This window comes from Barbus barbus, assembly GCF_936440315.1.
Source record: "Barbus barbus genome assembly, chromosome: 28".
Lineage (NCBI taxonomy): Eukaryota > Metazoa > Chordata > Actinopteri > Cypriniformes > Cyprinidae > Barbus > Barbus barbus.
The window spans coordinates 3,633,642-3,660,809 of record NC_136756.1 but is presented as its reverse complement, the minus strand read 5'-3'; the positions used below and the strand labels follow the sequence as shown (position 1 = coordinate 3,660,809).

The 27,168-nt window shown below is 40.3% G+C and overlaps 1 protein-coding gene across 4 annotated transcripts; it reads right to left on the bottom strand.

Annotated features, from left to right (window-relative positions):
• Positions 1-1,528: 1,528 nt before the first annotated feature.
• Positions 1,529-27,065, bottom strand: LOC306847908 (matrix metalloproteinase-23-like). 4 transcript variants are annotated; one of them, XM_079382147.1, is made up of 9 exons: positions 26,779-27,065; positions 18,846-18,985; positions 18,265-18,404; positions 14,559-14,726; positions 12,932-13,096; positions 12,687-12,797; positions 3,242-3,368; positions 3,002-3,063; positions 1,529-1,852 (listed from the first exon to the last, which is right to left on the bottom strand). In XM_079382147.1, exons 1-8 carry the CDS (start codon positions 26,902-26,904, stop codon positions 3,045-3,047), a joined length of 996 nt encoding a protein of 331 aa, XP_079238273.1. In that variant the 5' UTR covers positions 26,905-27,065; the 3' UTR covers positions 1,529-1,852; positions 3,002-3,044. The 4 variants fall into 4 exon arrangements, with proteins under 4 accessions (XP_079238273.1, XP_079238270.1, XP_079238272.1 ...); XM_079382144.1 differs by lacking the exon at positions 3,002-3,063; XM_079382146.1 differs by lacking the exon at positions 3,002-3,063 and having other exon boundaries at positions 3,276-3,368.
• Positions 27,066-27,168: the final 103 nt, after the last annotated feature.

Below are 27,168 nucleotides of genomic sequence, written 5' to 3'. Positions count from 1 at the left end.
AGAAGTTTAGATACTTCTGCTTCTTTAAGGACAGTGAAGAAGGAGAGATGTTAGCTGTGGATCTGGTTGGTCTGAGTTCTTGCCTGTGACGCTAAAAACTTGACCTTTTGATTTGTACCATTTTCTCTTTGCAGCCTTGAGTTTGAATCGATGTGCAAGGAAAACATCAGATAACTAGAGATTGGAGCGGCTAGTATGCGCTGTCCTGGAGAAGAGAGGCCAATGTTGTCTAGACAGGATGTTAAAATGGAGCATAAAGTGTCTGTGGCAGTATTCACGTCCATTAATGAGAACTGGGTGGGAGAGGGAAAAAGGATGACGACACAGATGAGAGGTGGGAGGGAGAAAGGGAACAGGTTTCGTCTGAATGAAACTGGCAGAGCATTTGGTGAAACACCAGAAGGAAGGTGTAAATTAAAAGTAATAAAGAAATTATCAGACTTTGAAAGATCATGAATGTAGCATTTGAGTCTCACCTTTTTGTTTGGGTTTGAAACTAATGTTTTTTGTCATTTCGGAGCTTGACAGACTTCACTTTCAGTATATGGAAGATCAGCCATCATATTCTTCAAAAATCTTCCTTTTGTGTTCTACACTGTGTGTCCTATGGGTTTGGAACAATATAGCAGAATATTCTTTTGTGTGAGAAAATCTCCTGAATATTCTTTAGTAGAGAAATCTCTAAGTCATTTTTCTAAAGTGAAAACCCCACTTGCTCCTCACATTATATAAGGTCTCTAATCGTTTGTTTCCAGCTGTAAAAGGGGAATTCAGGAGTGAGCCGTCTACCCTCATGACCATTTGTTTTCCACTAGCCTTTCCACTTAAATTGCTGCCATGTCTACAAGATTCCAAATAAATGTTCTGTGGCATAAAATGCGAGCCAGTGTGCTGATGGGTGGTATCTTACACAAGGTGAAAATTAATATCAGCATAAGTTAAGATGGATAAGAAATGGGATGAGTACCCCTTTGGTTTAGAAATGAATTGAAATCCACAACTAGAATAAGTTTTGAAACACTACCAGTATTTTTTACAGCTGATTATTTTGTCTACATAAAGAAAATGCTAGTGGAATACAGTGAGAGTCATGTTGGTCAGCTGATGATAACATGAAAAGACACTTGGATATGCTACAACATACAGTGGAGTCCAAAAGTGAGAATACATTGGACATTGAGCAAGAAATCCATGTTTTAAAATTAAATGTAAAGAATAATAATGATCTAAAGTGAACAACTTCAGAACATCTCATGCTGGATATCATGAATCATCAGGTTTTGTTCATGCCAACTTTACTTCTGTTGTCATGAAAGCATAAGAGAGACAATATAACAAAGCATTTAAAACATATGTAATTTTTTCAGTTCAATTATTTGTAATTAAATTTTTAATTTTCAAGAATGAAGCCGTTTCACCAGCGTTTTCAGACTTTTTAGACCGCACTGTATTTTCCCCCAAACTTCACCAATTTTTTTATGGATTTAAATGTTGTCATGTCATTCTGAATTAATTGAAAGCTTAAAATGACAGAATAAATTGTTTTATTTGGAAAATAAGAAATGTATTTACAACACACAAGTAAAAACCCTGATATGAAAACATTTTCATATGTTGTGGATCTGGTCTGAGCTAATGTTCTGGATATAATTCACGCTCTAGGAGCATCTCAGGTCCTCAGAAGCGCACTCGTACCCTCCAAGAGTACGTGGTCAGCACCTTGTTCTTCTTCCTCACGATGCAGGTGTATGTTCCCTCATTAATGGCATTTGCCACAATAGTGATGTGGTCATCTTTCAGGGAAATGTAGCCGGGATGAGAGAAGTCCAGAAGCTCGCCGTCTTTATACCAACTATCAGTGTGAGAGAATGCGTCAGGTTAGGACATTTCTAACAAACACAAATGTCATTTATGTTTTAAAACATTTTCTCTCTAAAAACACCCAGATTCCAAACAAAACTTGCAAATCTTCAGGATTGACATCATATACAGAGCTTGTAAAAAGATTTCTTCATGTTTGTTTTACAGCATTGAGTCTCAGAGGAATTAAGTGATTGGCAGAAAATCACTCCTGGAGGCACACCAACAGTACACATTTTCAACTCTTGATCTTGTTAGTAGAGACTCTGAACTGGATTGGTCATATAAGGGAGACATCCAAAATGTGAACTGTGGTGTTCCTCCAAAACTGGGTTGGAAAATGTGATCTAAAAAGAATTACAAAGATGAAGTCCAAAATAACCAATTTCATAAGAATGAAACTCTGCAGTCCAGTGGACCTCTAGAGGGCCAGAGGTGCCCAGCCCTGATTTAAACAAGCACAAATGCTTCTCACAATAATAAAAAGGTACTTAAGGTGCACTACAGGTGCATCCACACATGAATTTAATGCTTATTCTTAATGACAGGCCACATGTTTGGGTTAAGTAATTTGCATAAAAATATGAGGACCAACAGACTTGTGGTTAGAATTGCATCTACAATAACAAATACTGACTTTAAAGGGGGCTGCACACTGGCTGAGAAGCAGTGATATTGTTTTCTATCATTTTACACACAGAGGTGGTTCTACTCTGCATCTGTCCATGGAGCCCAGCTGTGGCTCAGGACACTGTTCAAAATTCTGCTCAATATCCTGCCACACCAGAGTGCCATTTACATAGTTTTCCATTAAATCACATTTGTCCCAAATTACTGTTAATGCACATAATGACTTCATCCTATGCTGGAAGATCACATATTGTGCATTTGTCAGGAAAACACTTCTTTCTGTGAGAAAGAAAATCTTTCTGTGGCTTGAATAAAGTCCATATGCATCATACAGAAAGAATATAGATTATGCTTTCTCTGTCCCTTTGCCCAGTTTTTCAAACACCTAACTTCAAACTTATTGACTCCACTTTGTTCATTCTTGAAAGTGAATTTTTGTCTTTTTAGTGATTGAATTAACTGTTTTGGACTACTACCTTGAACTGAATGCAACGTATGCAGTTTGCGATACCTGTGCGTTGTCCTAGCCATGGTTTGGCTCTGTGCTGCGCTTTTCATCTGGTGTGTGACCACCTTAAGAGGGTGAATATTTCTGTGTCAAAAACACCAAGTGAAATCCTCTGTGCTTCAATGTTGTAGAACAATAAAACATGAAAACCACTAAGGGGCAAATCATTTTTATAGGCACTGTACTTTTCAGAATCAGCATCAGAGTTACTATAACACACTGTGTAGAAAAGCAAGAACTCACTGGATTTTGCCTTTCTTGGCTGCTATCTTCTTACCACAGCGGAAGGTGAGGTTCTTTCCCTCCACAACAAACTTGTGTTTTGTCCGTGGGGGAGTTGGGGTTGGCGGGACAGTGGGAAATGGGAATTCTGTTGGAAAATGAAAATGAAATAAGATTGCACAACTGATTACTTGTCCAGAACATAATGGTAGCTAGCAGTGGAATGAAATAGCATAACTCCTGTTGTTTGAAAGACTTTGTTCATTATGTTCTCTTGTTCACTCCCAGTGTTGCAGATGACTTCACTCCTTTACCTCTGATGGCTCCAAGAATCTCTATTTTAGACCTACTACATTTTAGAGTGGCAGCATCGCTGAAGTCAGAACATGATGACAGTGTTATGTACTGTTTTCTGGGGAATCAGAAAATTCGCCACAAAATCTCCATGCATCTAAAACACCAAAGTCCACTTCACATTTGAATTTTCATATTCTGTCAGGTTTAAGGATAAGGGTCCACAAATTAAATGCTTATATGTGGAGTTTGACTGTGCAGTCATAGTGTGCATGCATTGAGCATATCCAAAAAGCTATACTCCTTTTTAAAGGAGCACAGTGTGCAAAACAGAGCGGAACAGAGAAAATGAAGTATACTTGGTTATTAAAACTGTACAGCTCTCGTTGTAGCAAGGCCACATAAGGGGTGACATATTGATGCTATTATTGGTTAACACTGATGTATTGTTTACCATTTAATTTAATTATCACCCTGATATATGTTTTGTTGCCTCTTTATATGTGTGTGTGTATTTGCTCCGGAGGAGATCAGTATCAGTAGGATTTGGCGTGTTCACGGAAAACGCGAACTCCACGTGACCACAACAAGGAAGGGTTGTTGGCTATATACTTAGGAGGTTAATTGGTGTTCGAGAGGGGTCGGAGCTCTCTCGGATCATTTCTATTTTTGCCCGGGTTTGTCAATCCTGTATGGAATACTTACCGGACTGTTCTATGGATTATTCTTCTGCCTCCTTTGTGAAGTTCGCTTGGCTTTATTTTTGTGGATATTGGGGTACTTACCAAGGAGGATTTTCTGCAGTTTCGGTCGACTTCCTGGATCTGCTCTCGGACGTTCGTGCACGGACTTTCGCCGGTGAGACTGATTCGAATTATATATATATAGTGTTTGCGGACTCAGGGATACCTTGTCATATCAACCACTCATCACCCTCACTTTTGGGTTGACTGTATATTTGATCTTTTTTCTTGTATAATACATGGGAATATTTGGATGCAAATTCTAGTGTTTGAGTTTTTTATTTCTCTTATTTATTGTATAAGTGAGTCTTACCCCGTGCTGTTTGTGTAATCTCCACGGTGTATTACGTGGAGTGTTACATAGTGGTAGCCCGTACAGGGAATTCTTTGTGTACCCTTGTTTAGTTGATATTGGTGTGTATATATTTGTAAATATGGAGGAAATAGATACTGATACCCATATGGATATAGTGGATAACAATGTATCGATGTCTAAGGATTATGATGAAAATGAAGGGGTTCGACGGTGGTGCCGGGCCTGATTTAGATTTTACTGCAGGCCCGTTTGTAACACGACGTAATCCAACAGCAGAAGTAACATCTATGCAAAGTTCCCTTTTCATTTCTGACACTGAGAATAAAACTGATGATGATGACGAGGAGGAGGAGGAGGTGAATACTTGTTTGGGCTATTCTAATGTTATACAAACAATGCAGGCAGATATTGATAAATTAAATGTTGATTTATTGGCTCTTAGCACAAAAGTTCAGGCTGGGGAAAATGATTTTAAACAATCAATTGAAAGCGCCCTGAATCGAGAGACCAATTTTAGAGAAGCAGTGGACGCTGGCTTGGCAGGGTTGGAGGAATACTTCCAGAAAAGTCTAGAGAGGTTGGAGAAGGCCGTGACAGACTGTTTCCTGAGGAGAGAAGAAAAATGGGCGAGTCAGTTGAAAAAAATGCGTTACACCAGTACACCTTCATTGTCTCGTCTTCAATCATACACACCAGCTACTTCCTTTTCTTCATTTACTGCTCCTCGTGCCCCGATTCCTGCTGCTAGAACTAAAGTAGCAGCAATTAAAACCCCTAATATCACATATGATGTCTCCCGAGTCAACGATACACTAACCACTATGTTTAATCCTCCAGCTGTTCAAAATGCTACGTCTTTCTGTACGCAGCCTCCCATTCGACTAGAGTTTCCCACCTTTGGAGATGAGTGTGAGACGGCGGATGTGCTCACGTTCATCGAACAATGTGAGAATTACTTGGAAATCAGGCCACTTCCAAGTGCTGAGCTCGTGGGAACCCTTAGCACAGTGTTGCGTGGTCCCGCTTTGAGCTGGTGGAAGGCTGAGAAGAGAAAGATAACTGACTGGCGGTCTTTCAAGAAGGCATTTCTGGCTGCTTTTCTACCAGAGGATTACCTCACTGGGGTAGAAGACAAGCTGAGGTCGATGGTACAGCAGCCAAAACAGCGCCTGAGAGACTTTGCCTATGACTATCGGGCCCTCTGCATAAAGTGGAAACCTGATATCTCCGAGGATGAGATTGTGAGCCGCATCCTTAACAATATCAACCCCAGGGTGGCAGGCTGCTTAAGAGGGACGATAAAAACAGTAGAACAGTTGGTGAAAGTGGGCTCAATGGTGGAGAAGGACTGTATGGGGGCAAAGGAGTATTGGCAAAAAGTTGGTAATCAAAATACAAGGGAAAGGTCAGATAAAAAACCATCTGAAAGAAATTCCTCCAAACATCTTGCTGGCTTATCTATAGCCCAACCACACACAACAACGTCTCTCCTGTTGATTCCGGTGGTGGTGCGGGGCAAAGAAATGAAGGCGGTGGTAGATACAGGAAGTACCTTCACATTAATGCAGGAAACCCTGTGGAGACAATTAGGAGGGGAAGCCACAATGAGATCTGCAGACCCTCCCCAAAAGTTCATCATGGCGGATGGAAAAGTTCATCAAGCTATAGGCCAGAGAAACATCAGTTATAAGTGGCACAATAAAGTATATAACTTAAATACATACATAATGAAGGATGCTCATCTAGCATTTCCGCTTTTGGTGGGCCTGGACTTTCTGAGGGCAGCTGGAGCTATTTTGGAACTCGCTCAGAACAGATACGGCCTGGAAGCAGAAGGAGGTTACAGTTATTACCCATTCTCCAACACACCGATGACTCTGGGGCGATCAACCATGTTAGAGGAGGAAACCAATCACTAGAAGGCCAATATAAGTCTCTACTATGCCTTACCTCCGGCCAGGGAAACACCAATCATAGCCCCTAAGACTCAAGAAGATCTGGTCTGGGATTCAGACAATCAAGAGGAGCTGCAGAAACTGATGTCAGCCTGGCCACGGGCTACCTCCAACGTCCTGGGGAAGACTGGTGTAGAAAAACACAAAATAATTTTGTCAGATGAAACGCCCATTAAATCTCGTGCTTACCGTGTTTCACCCTTCAAGAAGAAGATTATTGAGGAACACGTGGACAAGATGCTTCAGGACCACATCATAGAGCCCTCTTGTTCTCCTTGGTCATCACCGGTCGTACTGGTTCCTAAACCAGATGGCTCATATAGATTTTGTGTAGACTACAGAAAACTTAACAGCAAGACAGTGGCAGATGCTTATCCCATGGCTCTTGTACATGACATCTTGGAGTCTATGGAAGGAGCAGCGTGGTTCAGCACCCTAGATCTCCAGTCAGGTTACTGGCAGGTGGAGATGGAGGAGAGCAGCAAAGACAAGACCGCTTTTATTACCACCAAAGGGCTATTTCAATTCCGGTCTATGCCGTTTGGGCTTAAGAACTCAGCGGCTACATTCCAGAGGCTGATGGAGAAGGTTTTGGCAGAACTTAGGGGACAGTTTTGCTTTGTGTACATAGACAACATAATTGTCTTTTCCAGGTCAAGGTTGGAACATGTGTCACATCTAAATATGATATTAAAAAAACTTACCTAGGCCAACCTCTCCCTCAACATGAAAAAGTGCCATTTCTTCAAAAGGCAGCTGAAGTTCTTGGGACACATTGTGTCTGAAAGAGGAGTTGAAGTGGATGCTGAAAAGACCAAAGCTATCTTGCAATATCCTTCCCCCAAAGACCTCAAAGCACTTTAACGACTTCTTTTTTTAGCCGGCTGGTACCACAAATTCATACCCTATTTCGCAGACATCACAACTCCCCTCAATAATCTAAAAAAGAAAGATGTAAAGTGGCAATGGACCCCTGAATGCCAGGCCAGCTTTGATACCATCAAATTGTCACTTCAAAACCCACCTGTCTTAATCCAACCGGACCTCAATCAGCCATTCCAGGTCCATACTGATGCCAGTGAAGTGGGGCTGGGAGCCATCCTTTGCCAGCAGACAACTGAAGGAGAGAGAGTAATAGCTTATGCATCTCGAACACTACACGGAGCGGAGCTTAATTACTCTACTTCTGAGAAAGAGTGTTTGGCGGTGGTCTGGGCAGTGGAAAAGTGGAAACATTATTTGGAGGGGACACGATTTGATGTGTATACTGACCATGCTGCCTTAGCCTGGGTATTTAACAGCCCCAAAACCAGCTCTCGTCTGACCCGTTGGACCCTTCGATTGCAGCAATTTGACTTTCAAGTTCACCATCGAAAGGGCTGCCTTAATCAAGGACCTGACGCGCTGTCTAGAACCCCTGGATCTGTAAAGGAAGAAGTACCGTGTCTCGCAGTGACACCAGCGAAGCATTCTTCAGACATTCCCCACTCACTTGCTGAAATAGCACAAGCCCAAAACAGCGATGAAACAGTCAGTCGTCTGAAAGCAGAACATAAAATCAGAAAAGTAAGGGGCCAACAAATTACCTTCGAAGAACATCAGGGGGTTTTATATCGGCAGGTTCCAATGAGGAATGGGGATAAATTTCAGTTGGTTGTCCCTCGAACTTTAATATCTGGATTTCTGCATTACTTTCACGACAACCCCTTGGGTGGACATTTGGGCAGGCTGAAAACTCTGCTAAGGCTGTTGGAGGTGGCTTGGTGGCCAACAGTGCGTGCGGACGTCTGGAGCTATGTCAAGGGATGTGAGATTTGTCAAAAATACAAACATGACAACTGTAAACCCAGTGGTTTGTTACAATCAACACAAGTCACAGAACCTGGTCAGATATTGGGGATGGACCTGATGGGTCCTTTCCCGTGTAGCAAGAAACGAAACACCTACCTGCTAGTTGCGGTGGATTATTACTCTAAATGGGTAGAAGTATTTCCCCTGCGGGATAGTAAAACAAAAAAAGTTGTCAGAATACTCAAAGATGAAATATTCACCCGATAGGGGGTACCGAAGTATCTTGTGTCTGACCGGGGTTCTCAATTTACCTCCAATGTGCTATCTGAACTGTGTAGGTCATGGGGAAGCATCCAGAAACTCACCACAAGTTATCATCCGCAAACAAATCTGACAGAGAGAGTGAACAGGACATTAAAAACTATGATTGCAGCATATGTGGGGCAATATCATTAGTTATGGGATCACTGGTTACCTGAGTTCCGTTTTGCCATTAATTCTGTGTATCAAGAGACCACCGGAAAAACGCCTGCGGAATTAATGCTGGGCCGCCAACTTCAGGGACCCTTGGAAAGGTTAATTCATAAGCCCCCTACACCAGATCAAACAGCCTATAATCTTGTCGAAAGACAAACCAGGATGGCAGAGGAGGTAAAACGGAGAGTGGATGTACAAAAAGCCAGACAAGCGAGATACTATAATTACCGGAGGAAATATGCACAATTTCAGCCGGGTGATCTCGTCTGGATGAGGACTCATCCTCTCTCGTCGGCCTCAAGTAAATACTCTGCCAAGCTAGCGCCCAAGTGGGAGGGACCAGCAGAAATAATAAAAAGAATGGGGCCAATAAATTACACCATTCGCTGGGGCAACCTACCTAAAACAGACAATATTAATGTGGTAAACCTGAAAGGACGGTATGGTCGCTCTCCTCCAATGCCGATGGCTGGGGGAGGGGATTTATGTAGCAAGGCCACATAGGGGGTGACATATTGATGCTATTATTGGTTAACACTGATGTATTGTTTACCATTTAATTTAATTATCACCCTGATATATGTTTTGTTGCCTCTTTATATGTGTGTGTGTATTTGCTCCGGAGGAGATCAGTATCGGGGGATTTGGCGTGTTCATGGAAAACGCGAACTCCACGTGACCACAACAAGGAAGGGTTGTTGGCTATATACTTAGGAGGTTAATTGGTGTTCGAGAGGGGTCGGAGCTCTCTCGGATCATTTCTATTTTTGCCCGGGTTTGTCAATCCTGTATGGAATACTTACCGAACTGTTCTATGGATTATTCTTCTGCCTCCTTTGTGAAGTTCGCTTGGCTTTATTTTTGTGGATATTGGGGTACTTACCAAGGAGGATTTTCTGCAGTTTCGGTCGACTTCCTGGATCTGCTCTCGGACGTTCGTGCACGGACTTTCACCGGTGAGACTGATTCGAATTATATATATATATAGTGTTTGCGGACTCAGGGATACCTTGTCATATCAACCACTCATCACCCTCACTTTTTGGTTGACTGTATATTTGATCTTTTTTCTTGTATAATACATGGGAATATTTGGATGCAAATTCTAGTGTTTGAGTTTTATATTTCTCTTATTTATTGTATAAGTGAGTCTTACCCTACGTTGTTTGTGTAATCTTCACGGTGTATTACGTGGAGTGTTACACCGTAATGGTTCACAAGAATTTAGAATATTTATAAACGACTGAATCCCCGACAGGCAAGATGGGCTCTATTCTTCACTCGGTTTCATTTCCCAGTCACATACAGACCCGGCTCAAAGAATGCCAAGGTCGATCCATGTCACGATTGTCTGAGGCAGCAAATCACTCCAAGGTAGAGGAGAGTCTCATTACCGAAAACCTGCTAGTAGCACCTGTCCAGTGGGACATCTTGACAGAAATCAATCAGGCCAATGCACAATGTACTCCACCACAAGTATGTCCACATGAACTCACCTTTGTCCCCGAACCACTTAGAAACAAACTTATCCACCAAGTACATGCTACTACCAGCTCCAGACACCCAGTCATTACAGCTACTCTACATCTCCTTAAGAATCGGTTCTGGTGGCTGTGGTATTTGTAAACAACTGCACAGAATATAACACATCCAAGACTTCCCGAAAACTACCAGCCGGTCTCCTTCAAACATTACCTATTCCTCAATGCCCCTGGTGATATAAAATATCACCAATCATCATAATTTAGAACAGCGAGCTGCAAGAACAGCTTACATTTAAAAAAACCTGTAATACTCAGACAATAAAAAGTGCGTTGTCTGCTCAGACCCTGACGTGGCGATAAGCACTCTTCCACGTCAAAGACAGTTTTTACAAATTTGAGTGCTGGCGTGGATTTAAGTATACGCTCACTCTAAGATCAAATCTGAGTGTACGCATACTTTATAAATGAGGCCCCTTATGCCTTCACAAGACTGCCTTACACACCCCTACTGGCCATTAAGAATATCAAGTAATGCCAATTAGTCTGGTTAGTGTCTCAGTCATAACCCTGCTCTGACAAACAGGCCCAAACCTTGCTAGGTTTTGTCCATTTTTTCAAACAGTTCATTAGTAACTAGCACCATTGCAGAACCACTTACTGATCTAACTACAAAGACCTCTAGGCAGCTTCTATGACTAAGTAGACTGAGAAGGCTGACAGGGCATTTAAACAGCTAAAGCAGCAATAATTACACACCCGTACTGACCTTCCCGGATTATTAGTTGCCCTTTATAGTAGATGTAGATGCCTCAGACTTAGGTGAGGAGCTGTTTTGTCTCTTCTCAAAGTTGGCACTTGAAGAATGAAGACACTGGCTGGAGAAGGTGCCTTACTAAGCTACCCACTGCCAGCCAGCCAGTTGAAGTCATAGTTAACTTCCCTATTTTGAAATGATTCCAGTTTTTTTATTGAAGAATCCATCAGCTTGTCATCTAGTTTTCACCGTCAATCTATTGGCTAAACAGAGAGGGTTAACCAGTAGAAGACCCATAGATGCTTGGTCTGTAACAACCAGATTTCTTGGATATCATGTTTGATTTGGGTACAGTTCACTCACAACACCTAGTTTTTTTTCCTCTGTAGATATTTCCCCTTTGAATGCCTGTTTGTGTTCCCCCTTTTTCTGGAGCTGGAGTCTGAGGTCTTTGTACCATCTGCAATGCAACTGGTCCAGAGATGCTAACTTGCCTGGTGAAGTGCAAGGAAAGCCCTGCTGTATATAAATACTCAACAGGAATAGGTTTATCAGGACACAGTCCTACGCCACTACTCAGTTTAGGTCAGAGGGTTTGGATCAACAAGGGATCTCCTACTTCCTGCTGAGTCTCAGAAACTGGCCTCTCATTTCATTGGTCCGTTCAAGATCTTCTGAAAGATTAACCCTGTTTCTTACTGACTCTTGCTGCCAAGATCAAGGCGCATTCCTCCCATCTCTAACATCGTGTCTCTTGTCCCTCTATCTCCAATCCCTACCCCATGTGCCAGAAATCCTCAGCAGTCAACCAACATACAATGTTCATTGGCTGCTGGACATCTGACTGCTCTATGGAAAAGCCAAGTATCTCTTCCACTGCTGCTACCCAAACTGTGGTTCAAAGAACATCAGGAGCCATTCGTAGCAGAGGAGCTGCAGTAAGACTTCTGTCTGAACTGACCGTTCTGGGAACTAGAAAGCATTTTGATCTTGGGGTTTTCTAGTTTAGTTGCCAATCAGATTGTTTTGACTTGTGTTTTTCTCTATTTATGTTAAGCCTAGTCAATAAACTGGTGTTCAGTCTTGAGCCTTCCCTGTTTGTTAGCCAGCTTCTGTGAAAATTTAGTACTCTTTGTTGAATATTTTTGTATCATTTAACTGAATACTACAGTAAAGGTATTCGAGGTATGTTGACCACCCTGTCTGGAAGAATAGGGTTTGATTCTCACCTACAGTATTTGTCACAAAAACTTGTTCCACAGCACTTTACTTTCGTTAGCTTGATTGTCAGAAACATCAAAGACATTTCACACATCTCAGCCTAGTAAACCATTTTAGACGGATTTTGCGGCGATTACCCCGCACCATTATTTACCAAAATTTAAAAATACATATTTGATACCTGTTTATTATTATGGTATACTCTACTAAAAAAACCTCTCCTCTCAACAACATGCAATAACAAAATGATCTGTGGTTAGTTGCTGTACATCTATTTCAGGTGGTCTCTTCCTGTCTAAGCAGGCAGAATTGGCCAGAATAAGCTGCAATGAGGACCACACTTTATATTGTCTAAGTCTGATTATTCTATACACTATATATATATTTTTTTTTTTTTGGTGATTCCTGGTCTGAAATAACAGGCCTCTTACCATAACAGAAGTCACAGCTTGAAGGACAGTGTTTCTGCATGAGTATCCTCTTGGTGTCACAATAGCCCTTCCTTGCCCAAGCAGGACATATAAATAATCGATCCAAACACCCTGCAGTGGTATGGACAGAAAAACAGGAAATAAGAAGGTGTCAGGTGTCAATTGTAGAAATGCAACAGTATGACAAGTAATCCAGTTTGTATAGTTATTTTTGATGGGCTTTTTTGTGCTTATGAGTAAAATACCATAGAGTCGATGTAATCCCCAAACCTCATCTTGAGTGATGAGTTTGCGGCCTGTCAGTGTGGCGTTGAGGTGCATTAAAGCCTTGCGATTCTGGGAATGCATCAAACCCAGTACATGCCCAATCTCATGAGCCGCCACGTGAACTAGATCTGTCAGCCACACTCCTGAATACAATGACAATCACAGACACAAACACGTACAGGTCAAATATGCTTCCTCTTTTTAACCCCTAAAAACAGAGATGCAGAAATCATGATTCTGAATACCACTAAATAAAACAACATGCAATTTATGAGAGGTTCTAATAAAATGTTAATTACTGTAGTCTCTTTTAAAAAAAGAAAAAAAATTAACTAATTTTAAGGGATTATTTTACATTGTTTGAATGAATGATTCAATGACTCACTCAAAAAGATGTCACTTGTTTCAGTACTGGATGAATCAGCATTTTTGAAGGAATCACTTGAATGAATGATTCAATGATAATTACATTTGTAACAGTCACTTTTTGCCACCTACTGGCGTAACAATATAATCAATACAATCTTTATTTGACACATTGTTACTTTCAAAAAGTGATTTAATCTATTTTGATCACTACCATAGACATCAGTGTTTATATCCGTTATTAATCTTTATTAAACTTCTGTAATCATTTGAATTTTGTAGAAACTGTTTCATGCCTATACAGAAAACTGCACTTTTTTGGGCCATTGGCAGCACAAACATAGATTTGAATGTTCTAGAGTGATTGTACTTGTTAAAGCTTTAATTAAAAAGATAACTGTGCTTCTTAATGCTTCTTAAAGGCTCTTGTTTACAGTCAGAACTAGGGTAGGGTATCGTTTGAATTTAATCAATTCCAATTCCGATTCCGATTCTGCTTATCGATTCGCAGTTTTGATTCCAATGTGGTAAAAAAAATGGTCAAACATTTAGATATCAAACATGCTTAGTCTGTGTCTCTCTAGCTGAATACCATGAACAAAAATCAGCTGTCTACATTAAAACGAGACTCGATTAAGAGCTGTTTGAGTGAAAAATAGAGTTGCATGATTCTGGATAAATTGGGACTTTTTTTATGGATGTTGTGGTTCTCTCACAATTCTGAAGAAAAAAACATTAGACAACTAAAAAAAATATAAATGGAATTTATGAATGGAATGATTCAATTACTCAATTAAGAATTGCTTGTTTCATTACTGGATGAATCAGTGTTTTTGAATGAATCTCTTGAATGAATGATTCAAAGACAAATACATTTTTAACCGCCCCTTTTCGCCACCTAAAAAAAAAAAGATGCGCACACAGGAATTGATAGGCGGAATTGAATTTTTCATTTTACAAGAAGTATCCGATTCCTGACCTTAAATATTCGATTCTAGAATTGGAATTGATTTTCGATTCCCAAACCTAGTCAGAACTAATAATAAGTAGGGGTTTTGATATGTTTTATCTGGTCTATTTTATTGTGTCTGTATATTTATTTTGGCATAATGAACATTTCTTCAAATTATGACACCCAGGAAGCTTTCTGGACCATTTCTACAACATGGTAGCAAGGCAAGTAAACAATCAGATTCCAGTTTTCTAATTTTTCACCCAATGGGGGAAAAAAACATGTGCCTTTATTCCAGCTGAAGCGCATGTTTCCCAGAATCCAGTACTCGTCATCATCAAAGTGGATCTCTCCGGTCTGAGGAAAGAAGGCATGGGCCAGTTCTCCGGTGATGCCGTCGAAACAGTGGTGCAGGTAGGACTGCAGACAGTCGGTGTGGTTTCCAGAGTAGAAGCCTGACGACAGTCAAACAACCAATATGATTCTTGAATAGTACATCCTCTCCTATACGCATTATACCAAAGATGATATATCCAATTTTTTGTATGTCTCCCTGTCTATAATACATCTCAGAATCATTCCCATTTAAATTAATTTAACTGACTCAAACACAACTTCCAGCAAGTACAAACCGTTCACCACCAGTCACTGGGGTGGATCTTCTGAACCTGGCAGTGATCAATGAGAATCATGTCAATCTGAGGAACCGACAAACAAAAGGTGCATTTCCCAAAAAACAAAGACATAACTCGCTGCTTAACTAACCACAGTATGCATACATTGTTGAAGAAACTAACTAGCAATTTAGGACCATTTCCCGAAAATGCAAAATGAAAAAACTGTCACGCATTCGTCGTTCGAACCACCTTAATCGTTAATGATGTCAAGCAGGTGGTAGAGTTATAACTTCACTTAATCAAATTAATGGAAGAATCACGTTTTTGTTCTCTGTTATTTTGCTGGTACACGCATGCGCACTCTTCAAAAACAGTGCTTTAATTCTCTTAAGAAACTAAAAGATGTAGAATGAAATTGTATACGTATGGAATGATATAGATTGAACTACATGTTAGCTTGCTTATTTTGCTCAAGTACATGATCTCCACATGTCAGGTCTTGATGACCAATTCTGATTTTGTGACTATATCCGATTTTTTTAGACGACATGCTTACACTTCTTTCAAAAGTAACTCATATCCTATGCATGCATTTTACACTGCACTTGGTGAAACAAGCCAAAAATACCATATATGACATAAATCACTTTGAATAGTACATTAGGTTTAATTTATTGACATGGAATTCATATAGAAACATTTTTAATGCAATAGTTACATCTATACAAAAAAAATACTTATAATTATCGTCTAGAACAAATTCTTCAGGACAGTGATGTATGCAGCTCCGCTGAGAGCTTGCGAGTGTAATAATACTCAGGCTATAGATTGTTAAGCATGTCACATCGTCTGTGTTTTTTTAGTAATTAAAACCAAATGCGCCCATCAGTGATTGTAAATCAAAGGCAGAGACATGTTTGTGTGCATTTTATTTTGTGGTTTCAATGGAACGAACAGGACTGAAGCGCTCGTCTGACAACAGCAGCAACAAGCACTCAGCGTGATTTCAAAAGCAACACATTTCAGCGTCAGATCGCCTTTTATTTTACACAAACAAACCAAATGAATACTCTGCTACTCAACTAGAGATGTTTCATTGGTTACTGGTATGTCTGCACCGCAAAATGTTTAAAAAAACTCACTTTTCAGAGATGTAGGAGTCGCATTTACAGGGGAATATTTATTTATTTAGTAATTTAGCAGACACTTCTATCCAAAGCGACTTACAAATGAGGACATAAGAAGCAATCAAAACCAACAAAAGAGCAACAACGTGCAAGTGCTATTACAAATCTTGCTTAGCCTAAAGCAGTACAGATAATTATTATTATTTTATTCTTTTTATTTATTTATTTTTTTAAATAAAAAGACATAGATAAAATAAAATTAGAATAGAGAGTGCTAAAGTTAGAGGGTCAAGTAAAGATGGAACAGATGAGTTTTTAGCCGTTTCTTGAAGATGGGTAAGGATTCGGCTGCTCGGATCGAGTTGGGCAGGTCATTCCACCAGATGGGAACAGTTAATGAAAAAGTCTGTGAAAGTGTTTTTGTGCGTCTTTGGGATGGCACAATAATGCGTTGTTCACTTGAAGAACGCAAGCTTCTAGAGAGCACATAAGTCTGAAGTAATGAATTTAGGTAAAGGGGTGCAGAGCCAGTGGTGGTTCTGTAGGCAAACATTAATGCCTTGAATTTAATGTGAGCAGCTACTGGTAGCCAGTGCAAATTGATGAACAGAGGCGTGACGTGCGTTCTTTTCGGCTCATTAAAGATTAATCTTGCAGAGGCATTTTGGATTAATTGGAGAGGTTTAATAGAATTGGCTGGAAGACCTGCCAAGAGAGCATTGCAACAGTCAAGTCTGGACAGAACAAGAGCCTGAACAAAGAGTTGTGTTGCATGTTCCGAGAGAAAGGGCCTGATCTTCTTAATATTGTATAATGCAAATCTGCAGGACCGGGCAGTTTTAGCAATGTGGTCTGAGAAATTCAGCTTATCATCGATCACAACTCCAAGGTTTCTGGCTGTTTTTGAAGGAGTAATGGTAGATGAGCCTAACTGGAAGGTGAGATTGTGATGAAGCGATGGGTTAGCTGAAACTACAAGCAGTTCTGTCTTAGCTAGGTTGAGTTGAAGGTGATGGTCCATCATTCAGCAAGAAATGTCTGTTAGACACGCTGAGATGCGAGCAGCTATTGTCGGATCATCAGGATGGAATGAGAGGTAGAGTTGAGTGTCATCACCATAGCAGTGATATGAAAAGCCATGTTTCTGAATGATAGAACCTAGTGATGCCATGTAGACAGAAAAGAGAAATGGTCCAAGAACTGAGCCCTGAGGCATCCCAGTAGCTAGATGTTGCGACTTGGATACCTCACCTCTCCAAGATACTTTGAAGGACCTATCAGAGAGGTAAGACTCAAACCACTGGAGTGTGGTTCCTGAGATGCCCTTTTTCAATAGGGTTGACAAGAGGATCTGATGGTTGACCGTATCAAAAGCAGCAGACAGATCCAGCAAGATAAGTAATGAAGATTTGGAAGTCGCTCTTGCAAGTCTTAGGGCTTCAACAACAGAAAGTAAGGCAGTTTCGGTCGAATGTCCACTTCTGAAGCCAGATTGGTTACTGTCCAGGAGATTGTTCTGTGTGAGAAAGACAGAGACTTTGTTGAACACAACTCGTTCAAGTGTTTTTGCAATGAAAGGAAGAAGGGAAACCGGTCTATAGTTCCCTAAAAGAGTTGGGTTAAGAGTGGGTTTTTAAGAATTGGAGTTATACGAGCCTGTTTAAATGCTGAGGGAAAAATTCCAGTGTGAAGGGATGTATTAACGATGTGAGTGAGTGCAGGTACAACTGCAGGAGAAATGGCTTGAAGGAGATGGAATAGGATCAAGTGGACAAGTAGTAGGATGACTGGAAAGGATGAGTTTAGAGACTTCTGCCTCAGAGAGTGGAGAGAAGGATGTGAACGAGTGTATGTTTGCTGGTAAGATGTGTTTGATAGATTGTGGTGTGGAAAATTGTGCAGTGAGGTTTGTAATTTTATTAATGAAGAATGTGTCAAAGTCGTCAGCTGTTAGAGATGATGAAGGAGGGGGAGGAGGAGGACAAAGGAAAGAGTAAAATGTTTTAAAGAGCATGCGAGAGTTAGGCGAATTGTTAATTTTGTCATGATAGTATGTCCTTTTAGGGAAACACCAAATCCTTGAACTATGTCGTTAATGATGAAAGTTGTGACCATAGTTGGCAATTTATGACGAAAACCCTTTTTCTCAAAAACACAAAACCACAAATTTACCTCATTCTGTGTTACTTTGTCACTTCAAATTGCTCTGTACTGCAACAAACAAACAAACAAAAATGTATTTGACATACCGATTTTGATGTCGGCCTCTTGATCAGATGGGACCTCACGAAAACTGAAGGGTGAGACATCGCTCCACATAGAGAAGGCCTTGGCTATGCCTCTCCTTGTGTCAGTGGCATTCAAAATATTCCTTGGAAATGACAGCAGTCTGCATGAACACACAAAACACCCATTAAAATGTGGACAAGTAAACAAAAAATAAACATTTATTCACTGAGAATAAATGATTCTGCCATCATCTACTCATATTGTTCCAAACTTGTATGACTTGCTTCCTGCTGTGAAACAAAATAATTTCTAAAATAAGTTTTATACCACATCAAACTTTGACAGACCAGGATATGCAAGACCGCAAAGAAAAATTAATGGCATAAATATACTGTATGACCAGAGGGAAACAAATTCTGTAATCATTGTCCTTTGGATACACGCTTTTGAAATCCTAGAGCTTCCAATCATGGGTAAACATGGAAAAAATGTAAACAGGTTATAAAATGTCAACAAAACAGAAGCTGTGCAGGACTTCACAGGTTTCAAACAGACAGTTGTTATATCAGACGAATGCACAAAAACATAAAAGGATTCTTACTTGTAAGTCAGCTTGAATTTGTCCCACTTCAGTTTCTCTGGAGTGAGTGTGTAGCGTTTGTTTCTGGAAAGTTGAAGCACATGGGAGCGGGCGTCTTTATGAATTCCAATGATTAAAACACCAGACATGAGAGCTTCTTCCTTGGACAAAAAAATCTCAGATTAGATTAGATTGATCTGTGAGCAGGATTTTCCATGAAGGTCTGTGCCACGCTTGCTCCTACAAGAGCGATAAGTGCACTTGTGAGGTGCTTTAAAGTGTAATTTGCTCTAATAAATGGCTTGTTGAGCCAGGAACACATCTTGCATTGATTAGTCAGGAGTCAAATGAGAAAGTTCAGTTCAGTTATTAAATCAGACTTGTTGGACTGCTCTTCGCCAGACTGCTCCACTGTCTGATGTAAGACAATTATTTCATGCTCTTTATACAAAACAGTGCATGCAACGCACTGCAGTACATTTACATTCAATTACAGTAGCACATTAATTCAATAATGAATTATTTGGTGCAAGTGGTAAATATTACAAATTCTTAGCCTAAAACTCCAAACTAATCACCCTTATTACACATTCAAAACCTGCTATTGTGTTTTCACATTTCCTTTCGTACTCATTTCAAAATACAAGATAATTGTCATATATAATAAGAACATTTGGTTTAATCACCAAAACACAACAGCATGACCTTTCAGTTATGTAATTTTATCTATTTAAACAAAATAAAAGTTCAAATCAGATGCTGTCAGACTGTGAGTGCCATGGCTCTCGCTGATAGTTATGATAAGGTAGAATAGTTATATCACAGCATTACTATAGTAAATCAAAGAAGATTCTCGACTCCAGCCAGATTTACACATCATGTTATTATAATACTACAGTTGAAACACACACACACACACACACACAGTATTATCTGATGTGTAAATAAACTTTCAGATTAAGATTTGCTCTAACCACACATACATCTTTTTTTTCAGTAATACTCTGCGGTATTACTGAGTTGAAAACTACATTTTTGGTCAGAGTGTGCAACCACAGCCCACACATTCACAGCAAACACATGCTATCAACTTGCTGAAGTACTCAACTACATGAGTGCTCATTCTAGAAACTCAACAACAAATAAACATTAAAATAACTTTAAAGAGCCCATGACATTGTTGAAGTGATTCACAGGAAGCTTCGGTGGGACATATCAAATGATCGTTTTTTAAAGGGGTCATCGGATGCCCATTTTCCACAAGTTGATATGATTCTTTAGGGTCTTAATGAAAAGTCTGTAACATAGTTTGGTTAAAATTTGTCAATGGTAGTGTAAAAAAAACACCTTTTTAGACCTGTCAAAAACAGCTCTTGTCAGAGCAAGCCGTTTTGTAGCATTTTCCTTTAAATGTTAATGAGCTCTGCTGACTCCGCCCCTCTCTTCTGAGCCGCTCTCTGAGGGTCTGTTTACTTTAGATTCATCATGAAAGTTGCTAATTAGAACATTATTAGGAAAGGCAATTTGCAAAGATTCATTAAAAACCCTTATACTCACTTCTTCTGTAGGTGAAGCTGGATCACGAATGATTCGCGCAAACATAGATGCATTTAGGTAGATAAGGGACACAATAAGGGACACATTCCCTTCAGAAACAAACGTATTCCTCTGCGTCTTCAGCGGCTCAGATGTCGGGAGTAAATGACGACTGCTATATTCATTATTACATCCAACAACAAAACACCTCAATCACTTAATCGGTGACATCTTGTCTTCCCCTGCACCGGAGCTGGACAGCTCTCAGCTCACTCAGGGCGGGGCTAAGGTAAGACGGTCTTGTCAATCAACTCTTGTGGGAGGGGCCTGCACAGAACTACGTCATTCTGACAGGGATCTCAGAACAGCCTGATTTGAGAAAGGGGATTTTAAAAAAACACTGGGTGGAATTTTATCATAATAGGATGGATGTGTACACACACTTCCAACACACATTTATGTTCAAACAACTTGTAAAGTGAATTTTGCATCCGATGACCCCTTTAAAACCATGGATGAAAGCACTTTCATGAATACGTTTCATTCTCAACAATAAATTCCAGCCAATTTCTTATGTTTCTACTGCTAGTTGGTGACAGGTAGTAATTATGCTGTAATTCAGTGGAAGGGGTGAAATTAATCCTAGAGAGCATGTATTAGAAAAAAATGATGCATGCAAGATCAAGATTTTTGGTCAGTTTTGCAGCAAATGACTGTAAGTGTCCAATAAAGGACTGTCAACTATATGAAGGTCTCAAAGCTAACAGTTTTGATTTCATAAAAATGTGCACTGTATTGAATTGGCAGGAATATTTAAGTCTATGGGGGAAAAAAAGGGAAAACATGGCTTTTACTAGACATAAAAAATCGTCTCATTTTATATTGTAATCCCAGAAGGTATTTGGCCTGAATTTGAACTCAGACGTTGATGTTGAGAGCGCTCTCTGGGTTTCATAAAGCTGTCCAAATTTTTTCACTTTGCTGGTAATCTGACCTTAAACTAGTGTCTGAAACAGACACATTAAGCAGACATTCACAGACATATACACAAACACAGCAGAGAGCCAAGGAGTCTCTGGGTTAGAAATCCACAGTGTTTGCATAAAGCTTGGCTCCTTTTTGCTTCACACAGAGCGTACAGTCTTGCAAACCGGACGACTGCATGGACTAACATGGAGGATTTTCTATACGTGCTGTAAAGTCCTTTGCTGACTTTTATCTCAATCTTCTGGAAAAGGGTCAAGTGGCGATAGAGCGCCCAAGTCTGAGTGTTTTAAAAGGTAAAAAGCTAGCAGACGCCACTTGCAAACACTGATAGGAGCAGTAAAGTTAAGATAGTAATAACTAGAGGAGATGGAGACTATTTTGGTCCGACAGGGCAGAGGGGACATTCCTGAACTGATTCGCTTTCAGACCAGACTCTTAGGCCTGCCTTTATATCACATGCATTTACAAGCAGACGTGGTTTTTTTAAGCTGCACTCTTGGCAAGCAAGACTTCCATTCTTTTCCAGTGGAAAATAATTGAAAATGGAAAAACGTATTTTAGGTCCAAGATACATTGACGGAGTGGAACTCACAAATGACAGTGTTTTGGGGCGATCAGCTTGCCGCCTAGTTTAATCATACAATATGTGTTCAGCTACTCTTGAACTCATGATCTAAAGGAGTTTGAGACATGAGTAGGGTCTCTTTACAGGTTGGTGCAACTACACGCCAAAGGACTTTATTCAGAGATCACCAGAACCCCATGAACCAAGAAGAAACACAATGGGACATGAGTGCATTTCAAGAAACATGTGAAGCTAATACATGGGTGACTTATCCAGAATACATGAGTATTACTGCTCAGTACTATTGTAATAATAATACAAGCCTTCATAAACTGTACGTCCTTCTCTTAGAGAGCAGATGATGAACAGAGTCTTTCAAGTGCAAATTCTTAGAATGCCATTTTAAAGGCATCACTAAATATATCAAATACGCTTTTGAGCAGGACATGATTTGGAGCCACATTATTTGCCCAACTCTGAGGTTTGGTGTTGGTTACCAATGTCAATGTCCACTGGAATTCATGCGGCTTTCTGCAGCTAGCACATGGAGCCTCCCAGGACTGTTTGCTGTGTGCATTCCAGTCACTCGCAGTTGATATTTCATGGGTTTCCGAGACAAAAGAAGGTGGAGGTTTAGTCCCAAGCAGCCACAGAATCAGAGATAAGTCAGCAGGTGCATTTCCACAGAGCTCTGGTCTACTGTTAAACCTTCAGTCCAACTGGAATATATATGATTGCAAGAATTCCTCATTTAGCCTTTCAGCGTCTCTGTTTGACCAGCGATAACACCTTAAAATAAGGCAAAGATTGGCATTTAAAGTCTAGTACACTGGGAACTTAATGGTTTGTGGAGAATAGAGAATCGGTCTGTGGTGGCAAAGAGAGCAGAGACTTGTTTTGGTCTGCAATGAAATCCAGAGAAATGTTTGACTACTGACCAACATTTTTCATATAACTGGTCTCTAATGATCAGTGTTTGGGGGGAACGCATTACAAGTAACACAAGTTACATAAACAGATTACTATTTTAAAGTAACAAGTAAAGTAAGGCATTGCTTTTAAATTTACAGCAAAATATCACAGATACTTTTTCAAATAAGTAATGCAAGTTACTTTGTTTTCCCATTTATTCACAGACAGCTCTCCTGTCTCTGTGTTGAGAGAAATCGGGAGTAAGTGCAGAGACAGAGGCACTTCCTTCAGCCTAAGGTTTATTCATCTCACTTTTGGTGTGAAAGGGCCTTTAGAGTTGCCAAAAACCTTTGGGTTTTTTGTTTTTAAAACATAAAAAAGCAAGCCAAGCCCAGGTGACAAAATGTAACACAAAAGTAACGTAATGCATTACTTTCCATAAAAAGTAACTATGTAACGTAGTTAGTTACTTTTTTATGGACTAATGCATTGTTGTAATTCATTACTTTTAAAAGATCCGCATAACCCTGAGGATAGTTCTCAGGAGTGGGATGGATACGGATAACTTTGCAAAATACATGCCATCAAATCTTTGGATCATATTCAAGGACTTTTTGTCTGAAGCAGAAAATAGCAAGTAAACCAGATGAGGATGAATGTGAAGAAAGTGGATTAAAGCTAATTTAGCATACACTGAATACAGGGATAATGCCGCCAAGCAGCCTTTTCCTGGGTAAAGAGTGTCTGATCATTGTATTTTCTTAGAATTGCAGGTCATTTTCTCCACATGCAGGATATCAGGATATAGGGCTATACAACTAATCATATCCATGTCATGCTGTTAGATTCAGGAACAGAAATGGATAAATCTGCAGGTAGAAGCTTGAGCCAAGTGTCTTGAGGTTTGGCTGCTTTCCTCTTCATATGTTTGGTATTCTCGAAGACTCTTTTCTTTGTAGCACCACACTGCATAACGATACATGACAAGAAACCGTGGCCTATATTCAATCTCCAGCTCCTTCCAGGATACAGCCGCTCACAAGAGTCACGGTTCAAGGTGCTTTTAATGCACAAGGAACCATGTCTGACAGTGGCTGACCCCAGCGCAAACAATCAATCAAGAGATCTGTTCAAACAAACAGAGAGCGACGTAATTAATAGTTAAAACCTTTCCTAATCTAAAATGCGATACTTCAGAGCCTAATCGATGCTCCTTCCGCGACAAAGACAAACTATCTTCCCAGCTATTTTTGTGATGACCGAATGATCAGACACTTTCCAAAACGGATGTTCATATTGTTCATACAAGTCACAAGAGCTACTTTTATCTATTTTTTCACTGCGTCTGACAGCTTTCTCAACTGTTGGCCATGAGTAGATTTAACGCTCGGTCATGAGCTGCCAATGCTGACTGTAAATTATGTAACACTGCTAGATCCAGAAAAGTCTTCTGTGAAATAGAAAGGTTTGAGATGCGGACTGGATACGTTACTGACACAGTGTAGTAATATGCCAAAGCAAATAGCTAAATATCCCAAACGAAACCGTCAACACTTCCATAAACCAGCCAGACCGAAAAACCTTGGACAACAAGTAATGCAAGCATTAAAGAGACAGAGACAGTCGAGGGGTCAGTAACACACAGATGGGTAAACTGTCTCGACACAAGTAAAGTCATACTATCCTTGCCAATGCACATATTTCAGCCTTTTCCCCAAGGATGGACAAAACACTGATTATATAACTGCTACAGATGGAGCATAGTGCCATACTGTACCTTCCATTTACATTCAGTAATGCACACAATAACAAGAAGTGCCAATACTGCATCTTGAAAGGACAGTGAGATCTATCTTGGATTGTATCTGGGCTCTTTAGACTTAATGAAGTCACTTGAATAGCACTGTCCTGTGTTGACAAAAAGTTTAACAGGACAGGACATTCAGAAGGATTCGTTATATTTTATTAGTAAATAGTCAGCAACCTTTATTTACATCACAGCTGTAAACCATGATTGGCTCATGCTATTGCTAGTTAGTGGCAGGCAAGGGGTTAGGGTTTGTTTTAGGTTAGTTAGTTAGTTAGTTAACAGCTGCCGTCTCCTTTGTGTTGGCTATTCCCATTAAATATTTTTTTGTAAACAATATATCAAGCTCTAACATTTAATTTGAAAAGTCACAATGAAATAAAAGTAGTGACAGATCTTTTTTTATTATTATTATTGTGACTTACAGTACATCCAAGTGATTATTGAAAAAGAAAAATATGTGAGTACTTGGTTCTATGCATAAGCTGTTGATTGGATGTTGAGATGGGGGCGTGGCATTCAAAAGTGAGGTTTAAAGGAATAGTTCACCCAAAAATAAAACTTTGCTGAAAATGTAATCACCCTCGGCCCATCCAAGATCAGGATGAGTTTGTTTCTTCATCAGGTTTGTAGAAATGTGTCTCTGCATCAGTGTCTCAGCAATGGATGCTCTGCAGTGAATGGGTGCCGTCAGAATGAGAGTCCAAACAGCTGATAAAAACACCACAATAATCCACACCACTCCAGTCCATCAGTTAACATCTGGAGAAGACAAAAGCTGAAACACATCCAGCATTAAGACGTTTTTAACTCAAATACAATAGAGTCCATAATCCATAATAACTCTTCCTTCAGTGAAAAAGTGCATCTGCTGTTGTCTCTCACATCAGAATCCAGTCACATATTTGTTTAGAGCTGTTTGCCTTGTAATCGCTGCTTGATCTGTGCAGATTTCTCTCCTGATTCAGACCAGAACACTTTTTCACTGGAGGAAGAGTTATTATGGATTATAGACTCGTATTTTAGGCAGAAGCAACGGTTTGAAGTTAAAAACCTACTGATGGATTTGTTTCTTACAAATGCATCTTTTTGCTTCACAAGACATTAATTGACTCTCATTCTGACGGCACCCATTCACTGCAGATAATCAGCTGGTGAACAAGTGATGCTAAATTTCTCCAAATCCATTTTGATGAAGAAACAAACTCATCCTCATCTATTAAGTGCACTAAATGAATGCAGAAGTCCTGCAAACGTCACCAGAGAGAAGTTGTAGTCAGTTAAGATATTTTGATATGTCAAAAAAAAAATGAAACATGCACAGATGAATTGTTCATGATCTTGCATATAGTGTAGTTTTTATTTCATGCCTGTATTCACATGGTATTCACGGCTCATGATTCGGGACTGCCCATACTTCCAGGACTAGATGCGCTTCCAAGCACCCTGCCTAGTGAATGGGAAGCTCTCTCCAGGCATTACAGACCTCCTCGCAGGTGGTAGCCTCTTAGGGGGAGTGGATGCACTCAATCTAGGGAGAGTTTTATAGCCAAGACAAAACTTTGGAGAAGCCTGTGAGTGGAAAATTAGTTGTTCTGTTTCTCGGAAGAGAAAGGAGAACAACAGTATATTTTAAATATTGTGTAGCCTAAGTGTTTTTGTTTTTCTAAGGGCTACACTAGTATGGATCAGTCAAAGTGAAGAAGCCTAAAAGCCACAAAACACCTAAATGCATTATTTGGAGTTGCCAAAAGCGCATCCTCGAAAGTTTCAGAATGTAAAAGTAGAAGAGAAACACACACACAATGAAAAGAAACTGAATGGAAATGCAGAAGAATGTCATTACTGCTGTCAGACAGACGTCGCTCGCCACCGCGTCGCGTCTTGCCACGAGCACCGCGTTTTAAGAACGACGCGTCAAATTCAAAGCAGTTCGCCGCGTGTCGGATCCCCCGCGTTGCGTTCTGTCCCACTCCGTTGCGGGTTTTTTTGTGTGGGGGGGGCGCTAACGACTTGTAGTTTTATAACTCGAGGGTTTCAATGGATCCTGCGTGACGCCTTTGAGCCGCTTTGACGCGTGTCTAGAGTTACGCAAGGAAAAAGAGCGCTTCTGAAACGATCGTCCTGATGAAAATCTAATAGCATACCTCAAGTCTCCAGACAGGCAAAGCCGTGACTTCATGCATCAAGAGCCCAAACCCCGCCGCCGCGAGCAGAAGCAGTCCTGCGAAGTATTCTTCTTTCCGCAGACTGCCGTAACCTTCACGCACCATCTTAGCGACGTCGCCGTCCGAATGATTTCCCCTAGCAAAGACGTGTCAGACCTCCTCAGCCTTTATTTCCCGCGGGTGACTGGGCTTGCCATTGGGTTCCTGCAGCTCTGAGAGCGGCCAGTGCGCCAGACTGCAGCTCAGTGAAGCACACATTGTAATGCAATCAATGCAGCTTTTACCACTCTTGCTGTTTCATTGTCATTTTTGGAGGATTAATCATCTTTCAAAAGACATCTGCTTTTGATTCAGCCTCCTGAATGCATC